The sequence below is a fragment of the Gymnoscopelus microlampas genome (genome assembly GCF_963454915.1).
Source record: "Gymnoscopelus microlampas genome assembly, chromosome: 2".
Taxonomy (NCBI): Eukaryota; Metazoa; Chordata; class Actinopteri; order Myctophiformes; family Myctophidae; genus Gymnoscopelus; species Gymnoscopelus microlampas.
In genome coordinates, this window is record NC_139939.1 from 50,160,479 (window position 1) to 50,182,368 (window position 21,890).

Here is a 21,890-nt window from a genome sequence, read left to right on the forward strand (position 1 = left end):
AAAATGTACATAAAACTCGAGGTTTTTCCAACAGTTTTGTTTATTTGGCCACCATTGTTCACTTCTCCACAGCAAATTGAATACGATGGAATGCTTTGTCGAGATTCCCCTCACCCATGTACAGCTGTCATACCCCATTACCCAGCTCTGCTCAACCCTCTTCTCCCCAATCCAAACAACACAACAGTCATACGGTACATTCATAACCTTGTCCCACAAAAACTAAAGTACAATGACATGTAGTCAACTGCCATTCCAATTATCACTCACAAATTTTACGATCACAGCTATGCTAACCACACGCACACACACACAATATCAACACTCATTCTGAGGACAGGAGCATTGGGTAGAGCCAGGAGGATGGGGTCGGTACAGTAAAGGTGAGGGTGTGAGGCTGTTCCACTGTTCCCTCCCCCTCCTCAGACATAATGGACACTTTCTCTCAGACAACCCCAGCCCCTAAAACACAGTTCCTCCCAAGGAACGAACTGCCTACTCAGTAACCATGAACAATCTCTTACTGGCGTGAATGCAGTGCAACCAAACAGAACTGTTCTAGTCTCCACAAGATCCCAAGTCCGAGAGTGTGTCCACGGGCCAACTCAGCCCCAGCAACACCAAATGGATTCAGCTGGGCATACTGGTACAAACATAACAATGACAGATCTAAAATAAAACACACCTTTATAGTGAAAATAAGATAATTAAATAAAGTTTTAACCAAACGTTAACTTTTTTTTTGCTTTAAAAAAATAAATCAGTAGCCGTACTGAAATGAGAAACCTCAACTGAGAAAATATTTTTTTTTTAGTATGGGAATGAAGGCAGAATGAGAAAAACAAGTTGAAACACAGTTAGCCCCAAGAAAATTGGTCTCGGCTACCGATGCACAATATTGCATTCAAGGGGCCATTTGTGCTACACAGGACATGCTCAGTTTGATGTATTTTCGTGAACTCTACCAAACAAAACAAAAAAAAAAGCATTGGATGGCCCCAAGTCCCCTGAGAGATTAGTCTTTACAAAACCACCACACAAAACCCTGGTCCTCAGTATGTCTACCAAAGGGATAAGAACACTGGCAGCCCCCCCAACCCATACTGAACAATGGCAGGGATTTTTTTTAAGGGGCAGGGGATTATTATCTTTCTTTTTACAGTACAATACATGAAACAACAACAAAAAAAAAGAAAACGGGATATTTCAATGCCATTTTTACATTTGGTTCCAAATATACAAGGCAAACTGCTGATGTGGATCTTGGTAGAGAAGGCATTGAGGTCTTCCATTGCGATTGAGCACCCTTCCACTGAGTTTCCCCATGAAGGAAAAGACAAGTCCATCATCGTAGCTAGAAGGTAGAATGTCGAGGGGTGGTCGACCCAAAAGGTTGGCCACCCATGCTGACTGACTTGACAGACTGACTGACTTTAAATGTGTAGTATGTTCACAGGAAAGGGAAGGTCCACAGGGAAGTGAAGGTGGTATTGGTGATCGATTCGGGTAAGAGGGGCTGGGGGTGGGGCACACCTCTCCTTTGCCTGCTCTTATAACTCGTCGTGTCCATCCTCGCCATCTGAATCCTCATCCTGGTCTTCAACCTCGTCCATATCCTGTTGGAAACAAAAGGGACGGACACATTAATGCCAGATTGAGGAACCCTTCATTGGAACTAGTTGATCCTAAATTACACATTTAAGATTAAAAAAAAAATAGGAAAAAAGTTATGGTATTTCCTAAGACTTGTACTAGATCAGTGGATATGGATAATAACATGATTTCATCATCATCATCATCCACTGGGGTTAGAACACCAGGAAAGTTATTAATTTTGTCTGATCACTAATAATGTGATCTAAGCATTAGGCCTATGCAAGTGTCTTGGAAACAAGCTCTACAGGGAGGTTGGGAAGCCTCAGGGTTTGGGGACGGTTCCATGTTGGTGGCTGAACACTAGGATAAATACAATACTCTAGTCTTGACAAATAAAAACAGGTATATTACTCGATGGAGTAGCCGCCTGGGAATGGAAAGGTTCCCGGTTCGATCCCCCTTGTCTTGCATGGCTGCCTCCATAGTCGTTTTAGAATGTATATATACACTGATGAATGTAATGCACGTTGTAAAGCGCTTTGGATAATTAAAAGGTGCTATATAAATCTGGATTAAAGGTGCTGTATAAATCTGTAGTGCTCTTTTATACCTTATGTAAAGCCTTTGTGCCTTTGTGCCATGCCTAGACACCATGTTTAACAGTGATTCATAATTAAACACATAAACCTAATTCATGCTCCGTCATGCAACAGTGTCGCGCCAAGAACAGCCAAAAATGGCAGAGCAACAAGCTCACGCGACAATGAGCTATTCTCAGCACGTGCGCGACGCAGAGTATGAATCGGGCTTAACGCTCCATATATAAACACTTAAGCATCAACACGGTCAAACACATGTTCCTTAATGGGCCATCTGTGCAAATCAATTCAGTCATTCACAGAATGTGTAACCCACACTGTATTGTCACCTTAATATAAGTATGACATCATTTGCAAGGCTAGTATTCCCTCACGCCTATCTCAAGGAGGTATGGAGAAGCAACTAAAGTGAGCTTGTGCTGGACATAGTAGAAAGGGGGGGGGGATATAAGTGCTGACGATTTAGACAGTGAATGGTATGTGGATGCTGCAACACTGCATGCACGTGCCAATGATTCAACCATATAGAGAGGCTTGGGTCCCCAGGGAGAGCTGTCAGCTGTTCTGCAATTAGACTTCTACAAGGCGGCGGTGTGGTGGTATGGAGCATATGGAGCGGTGGTAGAGAGTAGAGGTGTGGATTCATCTATTCTAAGGTGCATTCCGACATGGAACGCAGTGACTTTAGACATGGACGCAGTGACATTACATAATCCATTAAAATCTAATGTTTATTGTCCAATAGGCTCTATGCACAGCAGCCATATTGGAAAGAAATTGGGCCTTTTCTTACTTCCTTCACAGGTGTTACCAGTGATGCTAATGAAGGCTCCGTTCCATTCTGGTCAGGGTGCTGATAACGTGCATGTTGGCCCACTAGAAACACTCCCTTTTGGTTCCCAAATGGCCCCTTTAACTCTTTGACTGCCATTGACGAGATTTCTCGTTTTTCTCCGCATGGCTCAGCCAGCCGTCGACGAGATTGACGAGATTTTTGAAAAAATTAAAAATTTTAAAAAACATTTTTTTTTTTTTTTTTTTTTTTTTCAGTTTTTTTTTTTTTAATCACAAATGAAGCAGGAGATAACGCAATACGAAGATTTTCTGCTCCATTCACTTCAATGTTAAAAAATAAACGGAGACAAAATTCACAGTTTACCTATTTTTGCAATGTTATTCTCTGGCAGGGAAGGGGGGTTGATGTGTAAATACTCTGGCAATTAAAGAGTTAAGGTGGGTGTGTAACTCTGAGAGTGTACAAATGGAACCAAATGGACCCGTAAGGGTCCATTTGGTTCCATTTGTACACTCTCAGAGTTATGGGGGTCCTTGAAAATAAGACAACCACTATGCCACACTAAATGGAACTGAGCCTTAATTAGTATTATTGGTAACACCTGTGAAGGAAGTAAGGAAGGGGCCCAATTCATTCCCAATATGGCTGCTGTGCATAGAGCCTATTACTGCTGAATCCGAGGGCAATGTCGGACCGAACTGTCGACGCTACGCAAGCATCCAAGGGCGGCAAACCACTCTGGATTCACCCTCTGCATTACAAGACTCACCAAGCTTTTTAAAGATATAACCAACGAGATTTTGAAGAATTGCTCAATTAGTTTGTGTCCGCGTTTTCCTGTGTGTGTGGCTGCTGCCTTCTGTACAAAAGCACAATTCCCACAGCATTGTTTTGCCATTTGAATCTTGTCTTTGGTCAAACTGTACAGAACTTACACAAGTATGTAAAAAGAAAAAAATAGCGGCCAAATGTTATTGCAAATCTTTAAGCACCATTAAAGATCACAGCTTATCTTAATTAAGTATAGAGTACAGAAGTCCTGACGTCACTCGTTCATCCCCAGGTTCGTAAAGTAATTTCGCTATGGAGAATAACATTGGGTCATCATAGAATCGTCTCATATAAGATTGTGGTCCAAAAATAAACAAACTGTCAGGCGATATTGTCAGGGAGGAGGTTCTGTATCGTTTATGATAGTCAGTCACTTATATTTGATACAGTCCGTTTCTGGCGAAAATTTAACTAATTCGGCGGAAGTGACATTAGCGTTTTCTCACCGTCAGTTGATGCTTCATATCCATAAGAGTAAAACCGCCGGGTCATTTGTTTATTTTTGGAACACAGTTCTTATTTGACGCGATATTAAATACATCTATGGGGATTCAGAATGGGGGTGGAAAACCGCGAACCAGGTAGACAAACCTAGGATGTGTAAATTACGTCAGACTTCGGCGCTCTATTCAAAGTCTAGTGTCTCCACACTTGTAAGGAAGAGAGACCCCCGTATTTGGCAGATTTTGGTTGATACATTTAAAGATCGAATGCCTAATTTGATGGCAGCTTTAGATTAAACCCTTATAGAATTCTTAAAATACATCACGCTGTAACATGAAGACTATGTTTTGGGCCAAAGCTAGATAGTAGTCATTTACGCAGCTCTAAAAAGCTTGAGCCATTTTGTTTTGCCTGAGCAAGCTTTGAAGGAAGGGGCACTAGAATATTTGAGGGCTAGAAGTCGTCAAGGCTACGATTGCATTTGAATGGGACCACCAAGGCCCACCAAGGTGCGCAAATGGAAGAGGTTAACTTACCTCTAGATCTTCCTCCTCTTCCTCTCCAGCTGGTGCACCACCCTCCGTGCCACCACTCTCCAGGAATTTGGTGAAGCCCTCCAGCGTTCTCTCTCCATTGTAGTCGACGACCTGTTGATCAAACGTCATTACTATTAACACATTGACCGCCAGAGGTTAATCTCATAATGTACTCACCAGTGCCAACGTTTTATTGTTGTTTTTTTCACGTCGCCATAGACCTTGTTAAAATCCTTAGAATTGAGCTGTGCACGCTTTGTAAACATCGCGCAGATCTGCCTCGTTCGACCAGTGAAAACCACGTGTCAAACGGTGCCTCCATGTTGTAGTTAGAACGGTTTATGTTAAACAGTGATCACCGAGGAGAAAAAAATACAGGGAGAAAATGGAGTTTCAGTTTCGTCATTAGAACAGGGGCCGACGGGATCGGCAAAACCGGATCCCGAATAATTCTGTTTCCGGTGGTGTTACAATGAAATGTGCCGTATCGAAAAAAAGTTTTTTTTTTTTGAAAAAAATGAAAAAGCACCACAGCCCGTAGGCTACGGGATCGGCGCTTTACGGTTGGATTTATCGGCCCGTAGGCTACGGGCCCGGCGGTCAGAGTGTTAAATGTGCAAAGATGTAATTCATGCCGAAACCAATGCAAAGGTTATAGAGTCAACCCCCCCAATATGTCATTTTGGCAGATTGAATTGACAAAAACTGTAAAAGCAGATGACCTTCAAATGGCTCTGAGGACAGTCACAAGACCTCTGCCTGCAGACTCAACTTTCAATCTCAACGTGATCATAACATTCCTGACAGCAGCGCATGCATGCCCACCAGTGCAGCTGTCTCCCTTTCTTGGCCATTTCCAGTTCTGTGCCATTCAAGTACGACGTGTGCTAATCCTTAAACGTTCAGTCTGTGGCAGGCAGCCAGTTCACATGATGGCACCCAATTAAACCTGCTGAACTGTGCAACTGGGACGTATACATAGACTGCCATCAGTCCGTAAACGTGAAGGTGGTATGAGATTGTCAGGATAATAAAAGGTGGTGCCATATGGGGCCTGTTGGGCAGGACTCTTGAGCAGAGGGTCTTAAGTGGGTAAAGTAAGTAATCAAGCAGGCCATCTCTAGGATGGTGGTCAACCGCAAACAATGGTGAACCAATTTACAAGGCCAGCAGGCTCAGGTTTCAGCAATGCGACTAGCAGAGTTAACACCATAATGCCACCAGGGGACATCTCTTCAAAATAATATATCAACAATCTTGCAATGGCATCAATAAATACTTTATTACTTATAAATTACGACTCACTTCTACCATACCAGTATAATATATTTATATTTTCTACTTTTATTACATTTTGTACTATATACGTTGGTGGCTTGCACAATCAGTCAGCTTGACAAACATTTCACTGCTCGTATGAGTACGTAACACAAATCTTTGAATCTTGAATCTAAATAAGGGAAATATTATATTAGGACAGATAATATTAACCCATTAAGACCTGGAACGCATCTGTGTCACTTTAGATTTCTTTGGCTATTCAAAAATAGCAGATATACAAGCTCGTAGCGCGGCACCGAGTGCCGCGCTACGAGCTTGTAGATCTGCTATTTTTGAAAGTGTTATATTTTTTTCCAATTTTTTTTTAGGATTTAGATTTTTTTTAGACGCGGCCTCAGGTCTTAATGGGTTAAGGGTGGTAGAGAAAGAGAGAGATGGCGACTGAATGCAGGAGCGAACCATGAAGGCAGCGGGGTTTACACACTGACATAATATAGACCAAGCACTTAAAAAAAAGGAGGTCAAAGTAGTAAATTAAGTCAAGTATTAAATCTCACCGTCAGGGTGAGAGGCTCAGCTTTCAAAAAGTAAGGAATGGCGTAATGGCACCCCCCACCACCACACACACAAAGCATGAGCCGCAGCAACTAGTAATGGAAGTGTAACCATGCTGCGCAGTGAAAGCAGCCACTCACCTTGCGGTCATCTCCTGCAGGGAAGAATTTAAGCGTGGGGAAGCTGTGGACCTTGACCGACTCAATTTCATTGGCTGTAGAGTCCATCTTGGCCACTACGATATCGTCACTGCCCATGTACTTCTCTCCCAGCTTGTCCCAGATGGGGGCCAGTTGCTTGCAGTGTCCGCACCAGGGTGCATCTGTAATGCAGAAAAACAAAAGAGTAGTTAAGTACAGCCTTCAGAGACGCGAACAGCGTTTTCCTATCGGGTAGCGGTAGCCTCGCTTCTTTCGCTCTACATTAGAAGAGTTGGGAACGGTGGCCGTTTGTCAGATTCTAATACAGCCCAAATACCCCATCCCAGCACCGACCTAATAATCACTAGACTGCCAACCGCACCTCCCGGGTTCGACTCCCGCTCAAGACATTACCTTTTCCAATAAGCGCGGACTACTTTTCTTCGCCGATAAAGTATAGTTTTGGACCGCGACGGAGGGGCGCAGGCAACGTTCAGCACGGCAACTCGCGCACTTTAGCGCGCTCAGTGGTGCTTCTCGTGGCTCAAGTTCGCTTGAGCCTACTCAGCCCCATCCGAGTAATGTACCGATAGGCACAGAATCGTAAATTATCGCCCCCTAGGCAATGCCATCGCCCGAGCATTATTTTCCACCACGGAGTACTGTCCTCCTGGCCGGCCCCGCCCCCCGCTACCCCGTCCCCGATAGGAAAACGCTGGTAGCTTCAGAGACAGATGCACATCAACATAAGATGTTTCATTAACATAAGATGTGGCATAAAGACACAAACGGCCACCAGAGAGGAGTTGACAATGTGCTTATATGGTTATGACTGAGTCATGGTGACATGAGAATCTCAAGCAGTGTGCCCCGGTGGATCACCTCGGCGAGCGCATACCAGTAAGGCTTAATCCTTGCTGCAGCCCTATTGCCCTTCCCACCTCTCTCCTGCTATTTCCTGCCTCTCTCCACTGTCGCCATCAAATAAAAGGGCCCAAAAATAAAGAAGAAAAGAAAAGAAAATCTCTAACACTTGCCTTTCAAGTTATTAAAAATGTTATACTCACAGATGCATGCATAAAAATAGAAACTATAATATAGTGCCTGTAGCATCATTTAGAAGAGATGAATTATCAAACAATATTCCAGGCCTTTAAATAAAGCTAGAAAGCTATAGCTAAGGATGTTGACACTTAAAAACAGGTGTGCCCAATCCTATGGCACGTGTGCCCACAGCTTAATGTCCCCCACGGGCCACCCCCTCAAGCCTAGGATATAACCCTTTACCAGTCAGACTGTGGGGGCTTACCCCCCAGTGAGTGACTAATCGTAGGCAATATCAATGTCCAGCAATGGAAAATTCCTTCAGTTGTTAGGAAATGCTCCAGCTACTATTTGTAACGATATTTAACCTGACATCGTCTAACTCCAAGTATTAGATAACACATTAATTTGCGGAGAGAAGTTGACAGGGCATGAACTTGAACAGTGCATTACCTCTTAGGTATGTGGGGCTTAGTAGGGGCAAACCAAGGATGGTTGGAGATTTAAGTTTAAGACACGAGAGTCTCAACATGGCGGGCAATGCAGAAGTCTCCCACTTATGAGGTATAGTCAACAGTGTTAGAAAACAACACTTGAAAGGTGAACGTGTTAATCCACTCAGCTGACATAGCCAATAAATGGTAAAGAAGGTTTTCATGCTATTCAATCTACTACTACTAGTACTCATGGTCAAGAGTAAACTAGTGGTATTCAAGACGAGACAGGAAAAGGCTCTTACAGAATTCTACAAAGACGTTCTTCTTGGCATCGAAGACGACCTCTTCGAAGTTCTTGCCCACCAGGGTATGGACAGGGGTTTTGTTCCAGTCTTCAGGAATGTCCTGACTCATGAGGTGGGGCTGTAAAAGAGAAGAAAATAGTCAACAAAAAGACTCCAATCAAGTAGATTTTAATCAATTAGAACCAAAATTACAAATCTACAATCCATTTGTGTTTTGAACTCATTCTATGGTGTGACACAACAGCAGTGTGTGCCAATTTGAGAATTTCAAAAGATCAGTCCATTTAAGTTAGTTAACCCATTATAAGACCTGGGACGCATCTGTGTCATTTTTAGATTTGAGCTAAAAAAAACATTATTTTACACTTTGGCTATTCAAAAATAGCAGATATACAAGCTCATAGCGCGCTATGACCTAGTAGATCTGCTATTTTTTTAAACTTGTGAAAATATGTGCAAATCTTTCAATATGTTTTATTTTGAAGCAAACATTTTAACTCCAATCTTTGCTTCTGGGGGGGTCCCTGGAACAAAATGTTTTGAGGTGGGGGGTCTGCGGCCAAATACATATAATTTTGGGGGTCCTTGACAATTATGAAAAAGTTTGAGAACCACTGATATAGATAGAAACATACACTTTTTAGAAAACTGTAGGGACTTAGAAGGCCTTTGTAGAATCGGCTTCAGGTCTTAATGGGTTAAATGCAGAGCCATTGAGAGACACTCCCATAGACTTCCGTTGTATCCAAAGAATATTCACATAATTCTGACTATTCAGCAATAGAACTAACACCATCTTCCACATGCGTTACCATCATACCACATGGTGGACAGCTCTTGTTTTTACCCTTAGTTTGCCCTCTGCGAATAGTGTGCAGAATGCGATGATGCTCTCGGCAGTGATGGCCTCATTCTCTGGCTTGTACTTTGTCATCTCATCTTCCAGGGTGATGAGACGGATGGCGGGGCATTCCTCCTTCTTCAGGCCAAAGAACTCCAGGATACGCTGGTTGTCATCCACGTCGCTGTCAATGAAGATGAACAGGATCTGGAACGCACATATTTTACAAGTAGTTAAGAGTCAAAGAGTAGTACCATTAGAAATGTGGATAGCTGCCATTTGTAAAATGCAACATCTCCTCATGGAATGATCAAAAGGACAATGAAACTACTTACCTACTGATAGTAGGCAACTTGTGCACTTGGTTCACATCATTCCTTTTTAGACTAGATCCACTGTCCTTTACAAATATTGAGTGACATGCTCCAGATAATGATTTTTCCCCTCCCGGCCAAATTACCGGTAATTAACTCTTAATCTAAACAGGTGAACCATAACTCCAATTCTCTCATCTTCTTCGAGTATGTCAAGCAATGCCTTGTGATTTCTGACTTGGTGGTCTATAATGAATGCCTAGAAGAAAAATAAAAGTTGCCTTTCAAACCTTTATTTGTAGCTCCCTGAAGGGAGCTACAGTGTGCAAACTTTAATTTTTCTTCAAGGTTTGGCCTTTTGAAGTTAAAACAGCCCTAAAGATACACCTTCAGGAGGCTGCAATTGGAAAATGGCCCCTGTCTAAGTCCTAACCTAACCTACCCCCCTACCTCTCTCCTTCTCCTTTTGTACATATTTCTCACTCTTCATACCAGTAACCTGTAAACTGATTGTATGACATTCTATAGTAGTTGTGTATATCTGTCTGTCTCTTATATGTCATCATGATTTGTGTGCATGGGGAACTCATTTGAAACAAGCTCAGTGCTTTTATGAGTCTTCCAGTTTAGTAGACCTTGTATTGTGAACTTGTACTTCCATGTACTGTTGTTCTCATGTCTTACTAAATAAAGTACATCAATCAATCAAGCACCTGCCTTTAAATGGTTTATGGATGTGTGCAACCTCTTTTGATCCTACCTATAATGAATGCATGCAAGACTTTTATTTGTCACAGGACATACAATTCAAGACCCCAGAGTCTAACCAGTCAAGGGCAACATTAATTACAGTACACTCACCTTGCCCTTGAAGCCTTCTGCTGCCTTCTTGAATTGGTTCATTTTTTCCTCGAAGTCAGAAGAACCCTTTGGCACGAACATAAGGATGTGGGACTTGATTTCTCCACCGAAGATTTTAGGGGCAGTCTAGGGGGGAAGGGGAAAAACAAAAACAAAATTAGTCTCACACGATTTAGAGGGTAATTTTTTTAGTTAACGGGAGCACACTATTCTTATCATTTTGTAGTAATGAACACTAGGTGAATGACAATTCTATGTGTTCCATAAATGGTGCGTGTGGTTGTTAATAACTCTATAACCATTACCTGCTCTGTGAACTCAATAACCAGAGGAAGCTGGTTAGCCTTAATGAAGGCCAGGAGGTCAGTTTTGGTAAGCTCTCCATCAAAGGTATTACGGCCCTCATCAAACTGTAGGGGGAAAAAACATAGTTGGAGATGGAATCAGATTTTGTCAACAAATAGCAACTGAGCAGGTGCAGTTTACTCTGCCTTTGAACTCCAAACCCAACACAGATTTACTCAACAAGCCACTTAAAATCCCATGGTAATCCTGGGCTGAAGAAAGACCCAGAAGCCTAAATTAGTTATATTGGGTATTAAGAATAGCGGCAATGCCTGGCAACACAAGCTGGCACAAAACCAGAAGGAAGGGTGGGTGGGGGCCAGGCTGTCACCCTTCCCAGACATTGACCAACGCTATGCAACTCAAGCCCAAACAGTAAACTGTGATAAACAAGTGACACGGCACTCTGCTTATGGACTGTTTACTTTAATTATTGGCACGTAACACACATATCATTGCTGTTTGTGTCAGGGTAGGGTTACAAACAAGGCTCCGTTGCCAGGCAATGGCTGTGGTACGAGGGGCATCAGTCCAGGTGCCAAGGAGGTCATGTATTCTCATCATACTGTTTGTAAGCCATTATTAGGGAAGTATGCAAAAAGTACAGCGGTGTGGTTATACAATAATGCTAAAAATGCTAAAAAGGATCAATACTATGAGCAATAAAAGTATATTTACAGAAAAACTGTGTGCGCGTGGTGTGTGTGTGTGTGGGGGGGGGACTTTCTGTTGGCAAGCTAGAAGTCCATGTTCAGTTGAAAATTGCAGACATGTGCTCTTTTATTACGGTTTTGAAGGAGGGTAGGGAGTTGCACTTTTTGATGGCTGGTGGTAGGGGGCAGTCCACATTTTGGTGGCATAACAGTAGAGTTATTCGCATCTGGGGTGAACGAGATCAGTGGAGCTCCCCAGTGGAGTGTTGTGCCTGTGGGTGTTTCTCACTCTAGTGAAGTCGTTTCACAGGTACATGGGCACCGGTCCCTTGAAAACCAGGCCCATTGCAAGTTGCTGTACTGTTTTATACCCTGAGCCATCCCACCCTATAGCATAATGAGCAGGGGTTAGGTGTGTCCTAGGTGTGATGTCTAGTATTAGTATGATTAGTTTGTTTTGAGAGGTCTGTAGTTTTGATTTTAGTGCCTTTGAGGTGCTAGAGTACCATGAGGTGCATGCATAGTCACAACATTAACTGGAGTGCTACAGCTAATGTCCTCAGTGTATTCCCACTGACCAAAAATCGTATTCTTTGTTTGAAAATACCTTCCAGGATGGGCACAGAAAACACAAACATGGTTGAAATTACTTGAAGGAAGAAAGATGACATGGACCATGTCAATGTTAACGGATTGCTAGTATAATACATTATAAAATGCCGTAACAAGACAAGCCCATATTCTAACAAAATAAGATGAGATGATTTTATAGCAACTAAGTTGCACGATTATGGTAAAAATTATTACTTAACACACCATTACTCTTATTGCTCATGACATTGACATTGTGCATTTATTGAACAAAAAAAAACATATTTTTAACAGTATAACTGTCCTGATACTGATCTTCACCTGACATAATGACTTTATCAAATAAACTAGGGGCGTAAACAACTGGGCGCAGAGTGGGGATTAATAACTTTGGTACGCTCTCCTTTAGTTACCGCCTCCATGAGCATCTGATGTTTGCGCAGTGCTGTAAACGATAGGGGTACGCTGGATTTATAACACAAGACCACATTGGAAACCAATAGCCCAGCTCTATAGGCACATGACTAATTTGACTAACAAATTCTAAACAACTATTAATACGTGGTCAGTGAACTCATATGTAGATGGGGATTATGATATGGTTTTGCAGACAATAAAAAAAACTTAAATGATCTGTGACCTACACATAGAATTAGTGTCAACTGGGTGCAAAACGTACCATCTCAGTCATACTAATCGCAAATCTTTTTAGTGTTGAATATCCTTATATGAGGACTAACGTGGAAGACAATTTGAATCATGAAAATAATTCAAGCTTGAGTACGTTTTCTATTAATCTAACATTTCTGTTAGCTACTCTATATGGGCAATTACTTCACCAAAGCTAAACTTAGACAAATCTTGCCGCATAATGTGAGCCCATGTTTACAGCAGTGAAAGACCACATCGAAATGGAAGTCCAAATGGCAGGAGACCGATTACTGCTGTAGAACTGGGCTAACAGGATCACCTTACCTGGCTAATATGTGGCCTCACAAGTCATCAAGTTGTCACTTGTCATCAGAACTCTCCTTTACATTCTCATATTCATGTGGGGTGTTGCAGCATGCTTGACTCTTGGCAATCAGACCACCAACTGCACATCCTTATAATGCATTTACACGGAGCATGGCTAGCAACAACTGATACTCACCAGGTAGTTTGTTTTAGTATTTTTACACGATATTTTGTCAATTTGTGCATTTCTGCTTATTGCTTGTGTGTTACCGTATGATACAAGGCAAAATGAATGAATCCCCCCCCTTGAGGCAATAAAGAGATGAAATTAACTGAAAGCATGCATTCATGGTTACCTTCTTGAAGAGGACAACACCGTCCTTGGACACCTCGAACTTTGAGTACACCGCATCCTCAGAGGTCATCCCAAATGGAATATCATCTACAGATTCTGCTGCTTTAATGAAGGCCTTAGCATCCTCAGATTCAGCGTCCTACAGCAGAGACAAGTATATACAACTCACACTTCATGTCTCAATATGTATGGCCTTAACTAAAACACAGTATTTGATCCGTTTGGATGTTGAACCGAAGACAAATATTACAGCAAATTCACTAATTCGAGAGCTGAAATATCTGCCCTTTATTTTGGCCCCTTTTTTCTTTTCACTTGCAATTACAAAATCGAAATAAAAACTGACAAGAACTGTACAAGGGGTGTGTTCTTCGTAAACATTACAGGAAATGTCTGAGGAATTTTGTGTTAAGGTTCCAGGTTTAATACTGTATTGCCATGTCAACACAGTTGATAGGAATTTGTATCAGTGCAGCAGTTCTTATAAAACATGAAATAAGAGCAGTCAAAATATCACATTTATACATTCAAACATACATCATATTGAATTCTGAAGTTCTTTGTGCTGCAACATTCATTTTAAAAAGCTTGTAATTTTGTACTGCTACCCAACCACTTTTAAAGTGCTTGCCAATGCTGACTAATGATTGCTCTACTGCCAATAGTGCTTGTGCGTCAGAGTTCAAGTATCATACATCTTCAGGATGTGTGCTATTCCTGAGGCGAGATGTCCTGCAACTAAAACTTTGGAATCTCAATTGAGAGGGGAGGGATTTGAAGAAGATTTGAAGAGGGAGCTCGCACTAGCTCGGTGAAAGGAGCATTGATGTTAGATACGCCTTGCTGACGCATATTATTCCAAAAGGATGCCTTAAACTTGTGATGCGTCCAGGGGACGCACAATATTTTACCTCGTTAAGGTAGGGTAAGTAATTTTCTTTGGTTAAAATAAGTGTTAAATAGCTCTATATTCTGATAGTAATCATTGCTATAGAGTGTGTGTTTTCAATATTTAGAGTGTCCATGTTTCTCCAGCGCTTTATTAAAGTCGGGATACCAATTTCATCCAATCAGAATGGACAACTTAGTTAGGATACAGATTAATCAAGTGAAATTGGAAGTGATGACACAAATAAATGAGCAGACACATTTGTAACTGGAACACTATATAAAAAAAAGCTGATAAAAGGGTACTCTCTCCTGATTGGCTGACATTTTGTCACCTACCTGAAATTTATTTTCTGTTTATTAAAGAGCTGGAGAGACATGGAGACTCCTGTGACCGAACAAACACTCTATAGCAATGATTACTATCAGAATATAGTGCTTTAACCTTTTAATAAAAAACGTTTTGTTTTTAACCAAAAAATATCGCTTACCCTACCTTTAATGCTACATTGTCTGTGTTAAAATCATAGAAATAAACAACACAAAAATCTACCGGAGACTCTTCTCTGTTTTACCATCTGCGAGATATGTCAATCAACAGGACCAATGAAAAGCGACTAAACGAGTGGCAACACTTTAATGGTAAATCGTTTTGACAGGGACACTACATTGGACCAAGGTTTCTTGATTTGAAACGCATTTCAATGGCAGAACGACTTTCGACAACTGGAAACGGGTCAAGGGAAGCAACTCAAGCAAGTACAACAGAATTATAACCAAATTAAGACCAAACACTGCAACTGAAAAGATAACATTTTATTGGGGACCCATAGAATTTCACTGGGATCCATTTGAAAGACTAATCGTGGGTCCCGAGACTCATTACATAGAAACATCACTTAAGGAGAGATCATCATCTACATCTTGCCTCTGAAATATGTGTGATAATATGGAGGAGACAGAAGGTCATAGCCAATGATCTTCAACACTATACAGTTCTTTCAGCAACTGTCCCAATTGATGGGTGATTGTTTTGTCAATTGTCATACCACACTGACTGAGAAGGCAAGGACACCCTCCACAGTAGCTCTGTAGAAGTGCATCATCACCTCCCCTGGTCAGCATTAACATCCATGTTTTTAACCATGACACAGTAAAAAAAAAAAAAAAAAAAATGACAGCCAGGCCAACAACTCACCTTGAAGAAACCAATGACCGCCACCTCGTTGTCAGCGATCATCGACTCCGCCTGCGCGACCTCTGCCAGGGTGGCGACAGCTGGGCCTGTGCGCTTCTTAAGCCAGTTGACGATGTCATCAGCCTGCCTTCCAGCTGCAAGAAAACAAAAGCCATATTTACAGTAGCTGCAGCTACAGGTTGATTTGTATTACTCAAAGCCAATGCGGTTCAAGACTTAACTGGCTTTATTTGAATCAAATTGACATACATGATCAGAACAAACGCAGAGCAGGGACAATGTTAATTTGGCCAAGTCATGAACTGCTTCCAAGTTCCAATGCACAACACACATCATTTGAGTACGGTAATGTTATTGTATTATTAGAGTTGCAGAGGACACCATTTTAATAATACTTAAGTCTTTATTTCATAATTTATTTTTATGCCATTTACTTTACAATGTTCTACGTATATAGATGTATTTAGGGTGAGCCTAGCTCGCTCACTTCACCAGTAGAGGTTAAACTAACCACAGTGAAAACAGTGTCTCAGTGAAAACAGTGTTTAAGTAAACATACACTGCTTTTACTGTGGTCAGCTTGAATATAGAAACTAAAGGCACATCCGGGATACGCCGTTAAACCCAAAGCTAAAACTGAATTTTAAAGCTTTAAGGTAAAAATAACAATCATGGTCAAATTCAAAGTCACATCTTACTCTAAATCAATGTTAAAAAAATTATGTAAGGTCCAGATGACCTTTCACTTAACTTTTCATCCTGAACTACCGTTTCATTTATTTCATTTTTCATTTTGCCATCTTCAAGTTTATATGCAAACATTACTGCATCGTCTTATTAATTGGTTTCTGCCGGCATATATAAAATTGTAATTAAAAAAATAATATACATAACATTTTTAAATAATAGAATTTATATTAAATTAGACATAATAATGGACTTGAATTTTCAGTACTGCAAGGCAGGGTAGCAGCATTGCTACTAGCAATGCTACTGCGGTAGTGCGGTTCCCTGAAGACAACACCAGAGACAGCTGCCTAAGGGATTCTGCCTGTGTTTTTTTTTTAGCCCTCAGACAGTAAGTAGCAGAGCACTAGTGCACTGGCAGGGAGTCAGGGCAGTCCCCACTATGTTACTTCCCAAAACTCCCCCCTCCTTTTTCTAGCCATAAACAGCAGCCAGACGAAGAGGGAACGTGAGGAACTGCACATCGCACAGCTGGGCTGAGGGAGCCCGCATGGGAGGAACGTGTGAACCCCCCTTCATTTCATCACAGTCATGTGAGGCCAGAGTCATGAGCTCATTGGCCCAATTCCTTATTACGCCGTTATGGGAGTCACATTACCAGGATAAAGGAAGCTATTAAGACTGGCTACACCAGTAAAGTCTGCAGAAAAGTATAATAGATCATATCCACACATTTGACTAAGAAAGAGATTACCCAAGTTGACATAACTTTGCTCAACACTCCTATTATTTGAGGTTGTTCAGGAGGCCAAATATTGTTTGATATGGAGATTAAGAGAGGGCTCAAGTAACTGAGAGGTATTATAATAGGGGAAACCAAGATAGAATGAACTGTACAGCGATTTACACAGTCATTTCAAAGTCAACCAGTATCAGCTGTATTATACAGGGAAAGATTATATTCTCAAACCTAAAACAATTCTTGGCAAGTGTCCAATTGACCAAAATGGAGTGAAAGTAACCATTTAAGACAAATAATTGTACTGCAACATCGAACGCCATTCTTATCTGGGTTGTCCAAAGGAGGAAGATAGATATAAGCCAAGACAACGCCAAAGCTCACCAGAGTACTCTTTGGCTGAGTCCTTGTCTCCCTTGAAGAACTTGATGGTTGGGTATCCCCGGACTCCAAACTCCTGGGCCAGCTCCGTCTCTTCTGTGGCGTCCACCTTACCCAGGCGGATCTCTGAACCCTCTGCCTTCAGCATGCCAGCTGCCTTGGCATACTCCGGGACCAGAGCTTTGCAGTGACCACACCATGGGGCATCTGCGGAGAAGACAGGAGACCGGAATTAACATACTGTATGTAGTACAGTGAGAGCTATGCTTGAATGACTGCTAGTAGCCCAAATTAATGTGTTGATTTGAACTCGATAAAACCAACTAAGGAACAAGTATAAAATATTAAAGGTAGGGTAAGTGATATCTTTTGCAATTTTTTTTGGGGGGGGCGGTTAAAAAGTACTATATTCTGATAGTAATCATTGCTACAGAGTGTTTCTTCGGTCACAAGGGTCTCTCCAGCTCTTTAAACAGAATACAGTACATTTCCAGGTAGGTGACAATTTAAGGCAATCAGGAGAGAGCACTGAAAATGCATGTTCTGTTTAATAAAGAGCTTCAGAGACATGGGAGACTCCTTTTACTGAACAAATACTCCATAGCAATGAGTACTATCAGAATATAGAGCTATTTGACACTTATTTTAACCAAAGTAAATCTCTTACCCTACCTTTAATTATAAAGAGCAGTGACAGGCCAAGGCCCTCTTCTAACAAAGGTTATAACGAAAATAAGGTGGGTTTTATAGGAAACATTTAATAAGAATAATTTGACTGGCAAATTCTAAACAATTCCTGATATGTATTGATAGACAATATGCTGCCATTCTAGTGTGGGGCAAAGTTAATGATTGCATGCAATAGCTGAAAAAAATAATATTGATTAAGAAGCCAAGGTGCACTGTTGGATGGTCAAAGTCTAATAGTAATTTCCCGTATATGATGCAAGGGGCAAGGCATTCACTATCCACACAATCTGAGTCTTCTGCCAATATGTAAATCATTTCCTCAGTACAAAAACACATCCCATTCCGAATCAACAAAGAGAAAGACAGGTGAACTTTCATATTAGTACACGTCAACTTAGAACCTCAGCCAACCCCAACAAGGTCCCGCCCAGCTGATAATAAATACGTGGTCAAACAAGGATATTCCACCCTCCCATATTCCCCCCCATTGGAGAACTCTAATCGTGGGCCATTCTGACTGGCCCACGTCTCGTCATTCAGCTAATGAATAGGTCAACAGTTTGACACCAGTGCCGCGGGATGGGCCCGCAGGGTACTGACACGGTCCTTACAAAAAAAAGTGCTCTATTGAGGGAAAAACACCAGCCATAACTTAAAGATAAGACCTGCACAAAAACTACATCCCAGTACAACCAACCCAACATATTTAGAAGGTGTAGCGACAAAAATAAAGACCAGGAAACCACATCCACTAATCGAAAGTCTAGCAGCTCCTGAAACCCACACGTCATGTTAAAACCCAGTGGCACATAACGACACGCCTATCAGATACATGACCACTACGCATTAAGCCAGTCATTACCCCACTAACCCACACATTAACCTACACGTACGACACGCATATTGACACATTCCAGCACCAAGTGCTGTGTTAGCAAGGATTTTCGGGGGGAAAAATGTATTTCCCCTCCACAGTTCAGTTGAAATGGTTGAGATAACGGTTGATGATGAGCTATGATTCAGCATGATGCACAATACAGGTTAACAGGTTAACACAGGGTGAGAAAACAGTCAAGTTAGCCAACATTAGCCTTTAGCTGATCTAACTTGAGAGACCCTGAAACCATGTTCCATAATATGTTCAAGCAATCGTTGCATGATGCTGATGCAAGCAGCTGGAGGAGTGCGTGGCTACAATGTTGCTACAATGTTGCTGCTGCAAACACACAACATGGAAACAATGTAACGTTACCACCATTAGCAGCAGCACAGCAGTTAAACTAGTCAATCGGCATGTCAGAAGTTTGCAGCTAGGTGAACTCGGCTAGCGCTCACACCACTAGCACATACAGGCAGCAATCAGCCAGATAGCAGCCAACCTAATGCAACGCTAAACCCATCCTTTTTAAACGTGTTAAAAGTGTTTTAGTGACTTACAGAATTCCACCAGAATGGCGGGGTGAGCCTTCAGAGCCTCGTCGAAGTTAGTTTTCTTCAGCACCAGGACATCATCTTCCTCGGCGATGTCAGCCCTGGTACTGGCCACAGCCAGGGTGCAGATGAGCACAAACTTCAACATAGTTTTACCCGACGACAGGAGCCTTTCTGAAAGACTGGACAGACAGTGGACAGTGTAAGACACAGGCGTCTCCGTGTAGAGCTGAACCTCCGGTAAGAATGGGTGTTTTGTGCTGGTTTAAAGTGGCGCTAGACGCGGCGCTGTGTGCTGTGTTGTTGTGTCTAGTTACTGCTACTAACGTGGCATTGCGCGCAAGAAGGGGCCGGCGGTGGTGCGCATGCGCATTTATCAGGTCGAAAGCTGTTCGTGTTGAAATGTGACTGGACGACGAGCGAGCAGACCTGGAAGTGAATGTATGACAGACACCAACCAGCCTCCTTTCACTGTGTGTTCACTGTGCTGTGTATCAACTAAACCAGGGGTTCTCACCCTGTGGATCGGGAGCCCCAGGGGGGTCCCCACATGATGTTGGGGATGAAGTGACAATGAAAGGACTTTTAAAACCATTGTAATACCACAAACTAAAAGAAACACAAGAAAAAGACCATTACTGCATCAAAAGTAATCAACAAACATTGGCCAAATTAAGACAGAGGCAAAAAAAATATCAGATCTACAAGCTCACAGCGCCTCGCAACACAATCAATATAGATGTGTATTTATCTGTGGCACCGGGTCAAACTAAATGTAATGCTCCAACTCCTACCATCCAAGTGCTTATCATCATGATGGTGGGTCCCCAGTTCAAATATGATTCTTTTGGGGGGTCTTGGCCTGAAAAGGTTGAGAACCACTGTTCTAGCGTATAGTGTGTCATTGAAATGATTGTACTATTGTTTTCCCCTGTTCTTTTGGGGCCATTAATGTTCTGAGACAGTGGTTCCCAAAATGGTCCAAGTGTGTCAAAGTGTCCCTCAGCCTGTAGACACTTAACAGCTTTTATTTGCGTTTTAAAGACACAAAAATTCTCACACATGCTTTTATTTCTTCGCACACACATTTCCATTTGAGAAAAAAAAATAGGATATATTAATAATCCCTTGTAAACTGTTTACCTAGATAGTTTTATTCCAATAAAGTGCTTGTTGTCAATTTTGTTGACTCTCGATGTCGTCCTGAGTGTTATCCTGTCATTAAGGGTGGTGGTGGTGCGGTGAGTAGCGAGCTCAGAGTACAAGATGACAGCAGGCAGTATTACACCACAGGGTTTGAGGTTGATTAAGTACACACAGAGAATATATATATTAGGTAGCCTATTAGTACATGTTATGTGACGAGAAGATATGAGTTGTAATAGATGTAGAAAGGAACAAAAAAGGAACAGAGTATGATATGAATGAGTACAATACAAACATAATAGTCATGATGTTCTACAATGTAGATGAGTTGTTGTACAACCGAGAGTTGCATCTCATCTTGGGATGCAACTCTCAGTGTCTTGAAAAGGAAGTGACCATGTCATTACCTGTATATCTGTATACAGGTATACAGATATACATATCTGTATGCTTACACAGATGAGAGTGAAGAATCAGTACATGTACTGGTCAAACAGATAAAGGTCAAGCCTATATATATCATAACAGTTCTTAATCGATGGCTATAATGTAATATGGAGTAAAAGCACACAAGACACCAAGACTCATACAGTGGCTGATGTTTACATTTTAGGCTAACACACTCATCCAGATTTACAGTGATTTAGCAGGTAGGGATTTGGTATCTTAATCAGGGATACAGGATTTGTCACTGTAATGGAAATACAATTTATATTCCCTTTAGGCTATTGAGTCATCGATTATTGATTATGCATTTAGTATTCATCTTGCTTCAGTTATATTAATATATGTATATACATATATATGTATGCTGATTTGTCTGAATGTAATGTCCCAAGAGAAGTAAATTAGTCTGATAATATGTCTTATGAGTTTAGTACACCCTCAGTGTACTTATTAAGCAGCAGGCTCACACAGCAAGGTCAAATAGCTATTCCTCTGTAGGCAAGCGGCAGACCTAGACAGCAAGACGACGAGTTATAAGGTTTTATGAACGCAAGGAGAATGTTTCTCGTATCAGGCGTCAGTATGCCGGCTAGGGCAGTGACTATGGCCTCGGCATATAGCAGTGGGCCTTCCATTCTCAGTCGATGAGAATGGAACACGTGTTTATAGTTTGGTCAGGATAGTGTCACTGCTCTTGGACGCTGAGCGTGGAGCAGCACATTTCATAGACACACAGAATTGACCTTCCATGCTCAAGTGCTGAGAACACATCTTTTGGTCAGACAGAAGAATGTCAGTCCTC

General features: G+C 41.7%; 1 protein-coding gene across 1 annotated transcript; it reads right to left on the reverse strand.

The window, feature by feature from the left end:
• Positions 1-21: 21 nt before the first annotated feature.
• On the reverse strand, positions 22-19,849 carry p4hb (prolyl 4-hydroxylase, beta polypeptide). The gene is made up of 11 exons (XM_084044224.1): positions 19,502-19,849; positions 17,378-17,581; positions 15,568-15,701; positions 13,483-13,620; positions 10,886-10,990; positions 10,581-10,706; positions 9,412-9,612; positions 8,562-8,682; positions 6,779-6,960; positions 4,803-4,913; positions 22-1,616 (listed from the first exon to the last, which is right to left on the reverse strand). The coding sequence occupies exons 1-11, from the start codon at positions 19,641-19,643 to the stop codon at positions 1,551-1,553; spliced, it is 1,530 nt and encodes a 509-aa protein (XP_083900350.1). The 5' UTR covers positions 19,644-19,849; the 3' UTR covers positions 22-1,550.
• Between the last annotated feature and the right edge of the window lie 2,041 nt (positions 19,850-21,890).

Coding starts and splice junctions, on each gene's coding strand:
- p4hb (XM_084044224.1), bottom strand. CDS start 19,643: ATGTTGAAGTTTGTGCTCATCTGCACCCTGGCTGTGGCCAGTACCAGG. Junction 15,702..17,377: donor CTCAGCCAAAGAGTACTCTG/GTGAGCTTTGGC, acceptor GTTTTCTTGCAG/CTGGAAGGCAGGCTGATGAC. Junction 1,617..4,802: donor AAGAGGAGGAAGATCTAGAG/GTAAGTTAACCT, acceptor TGTTTCCAACAG/GATATGGACGAGGTTGAAGA.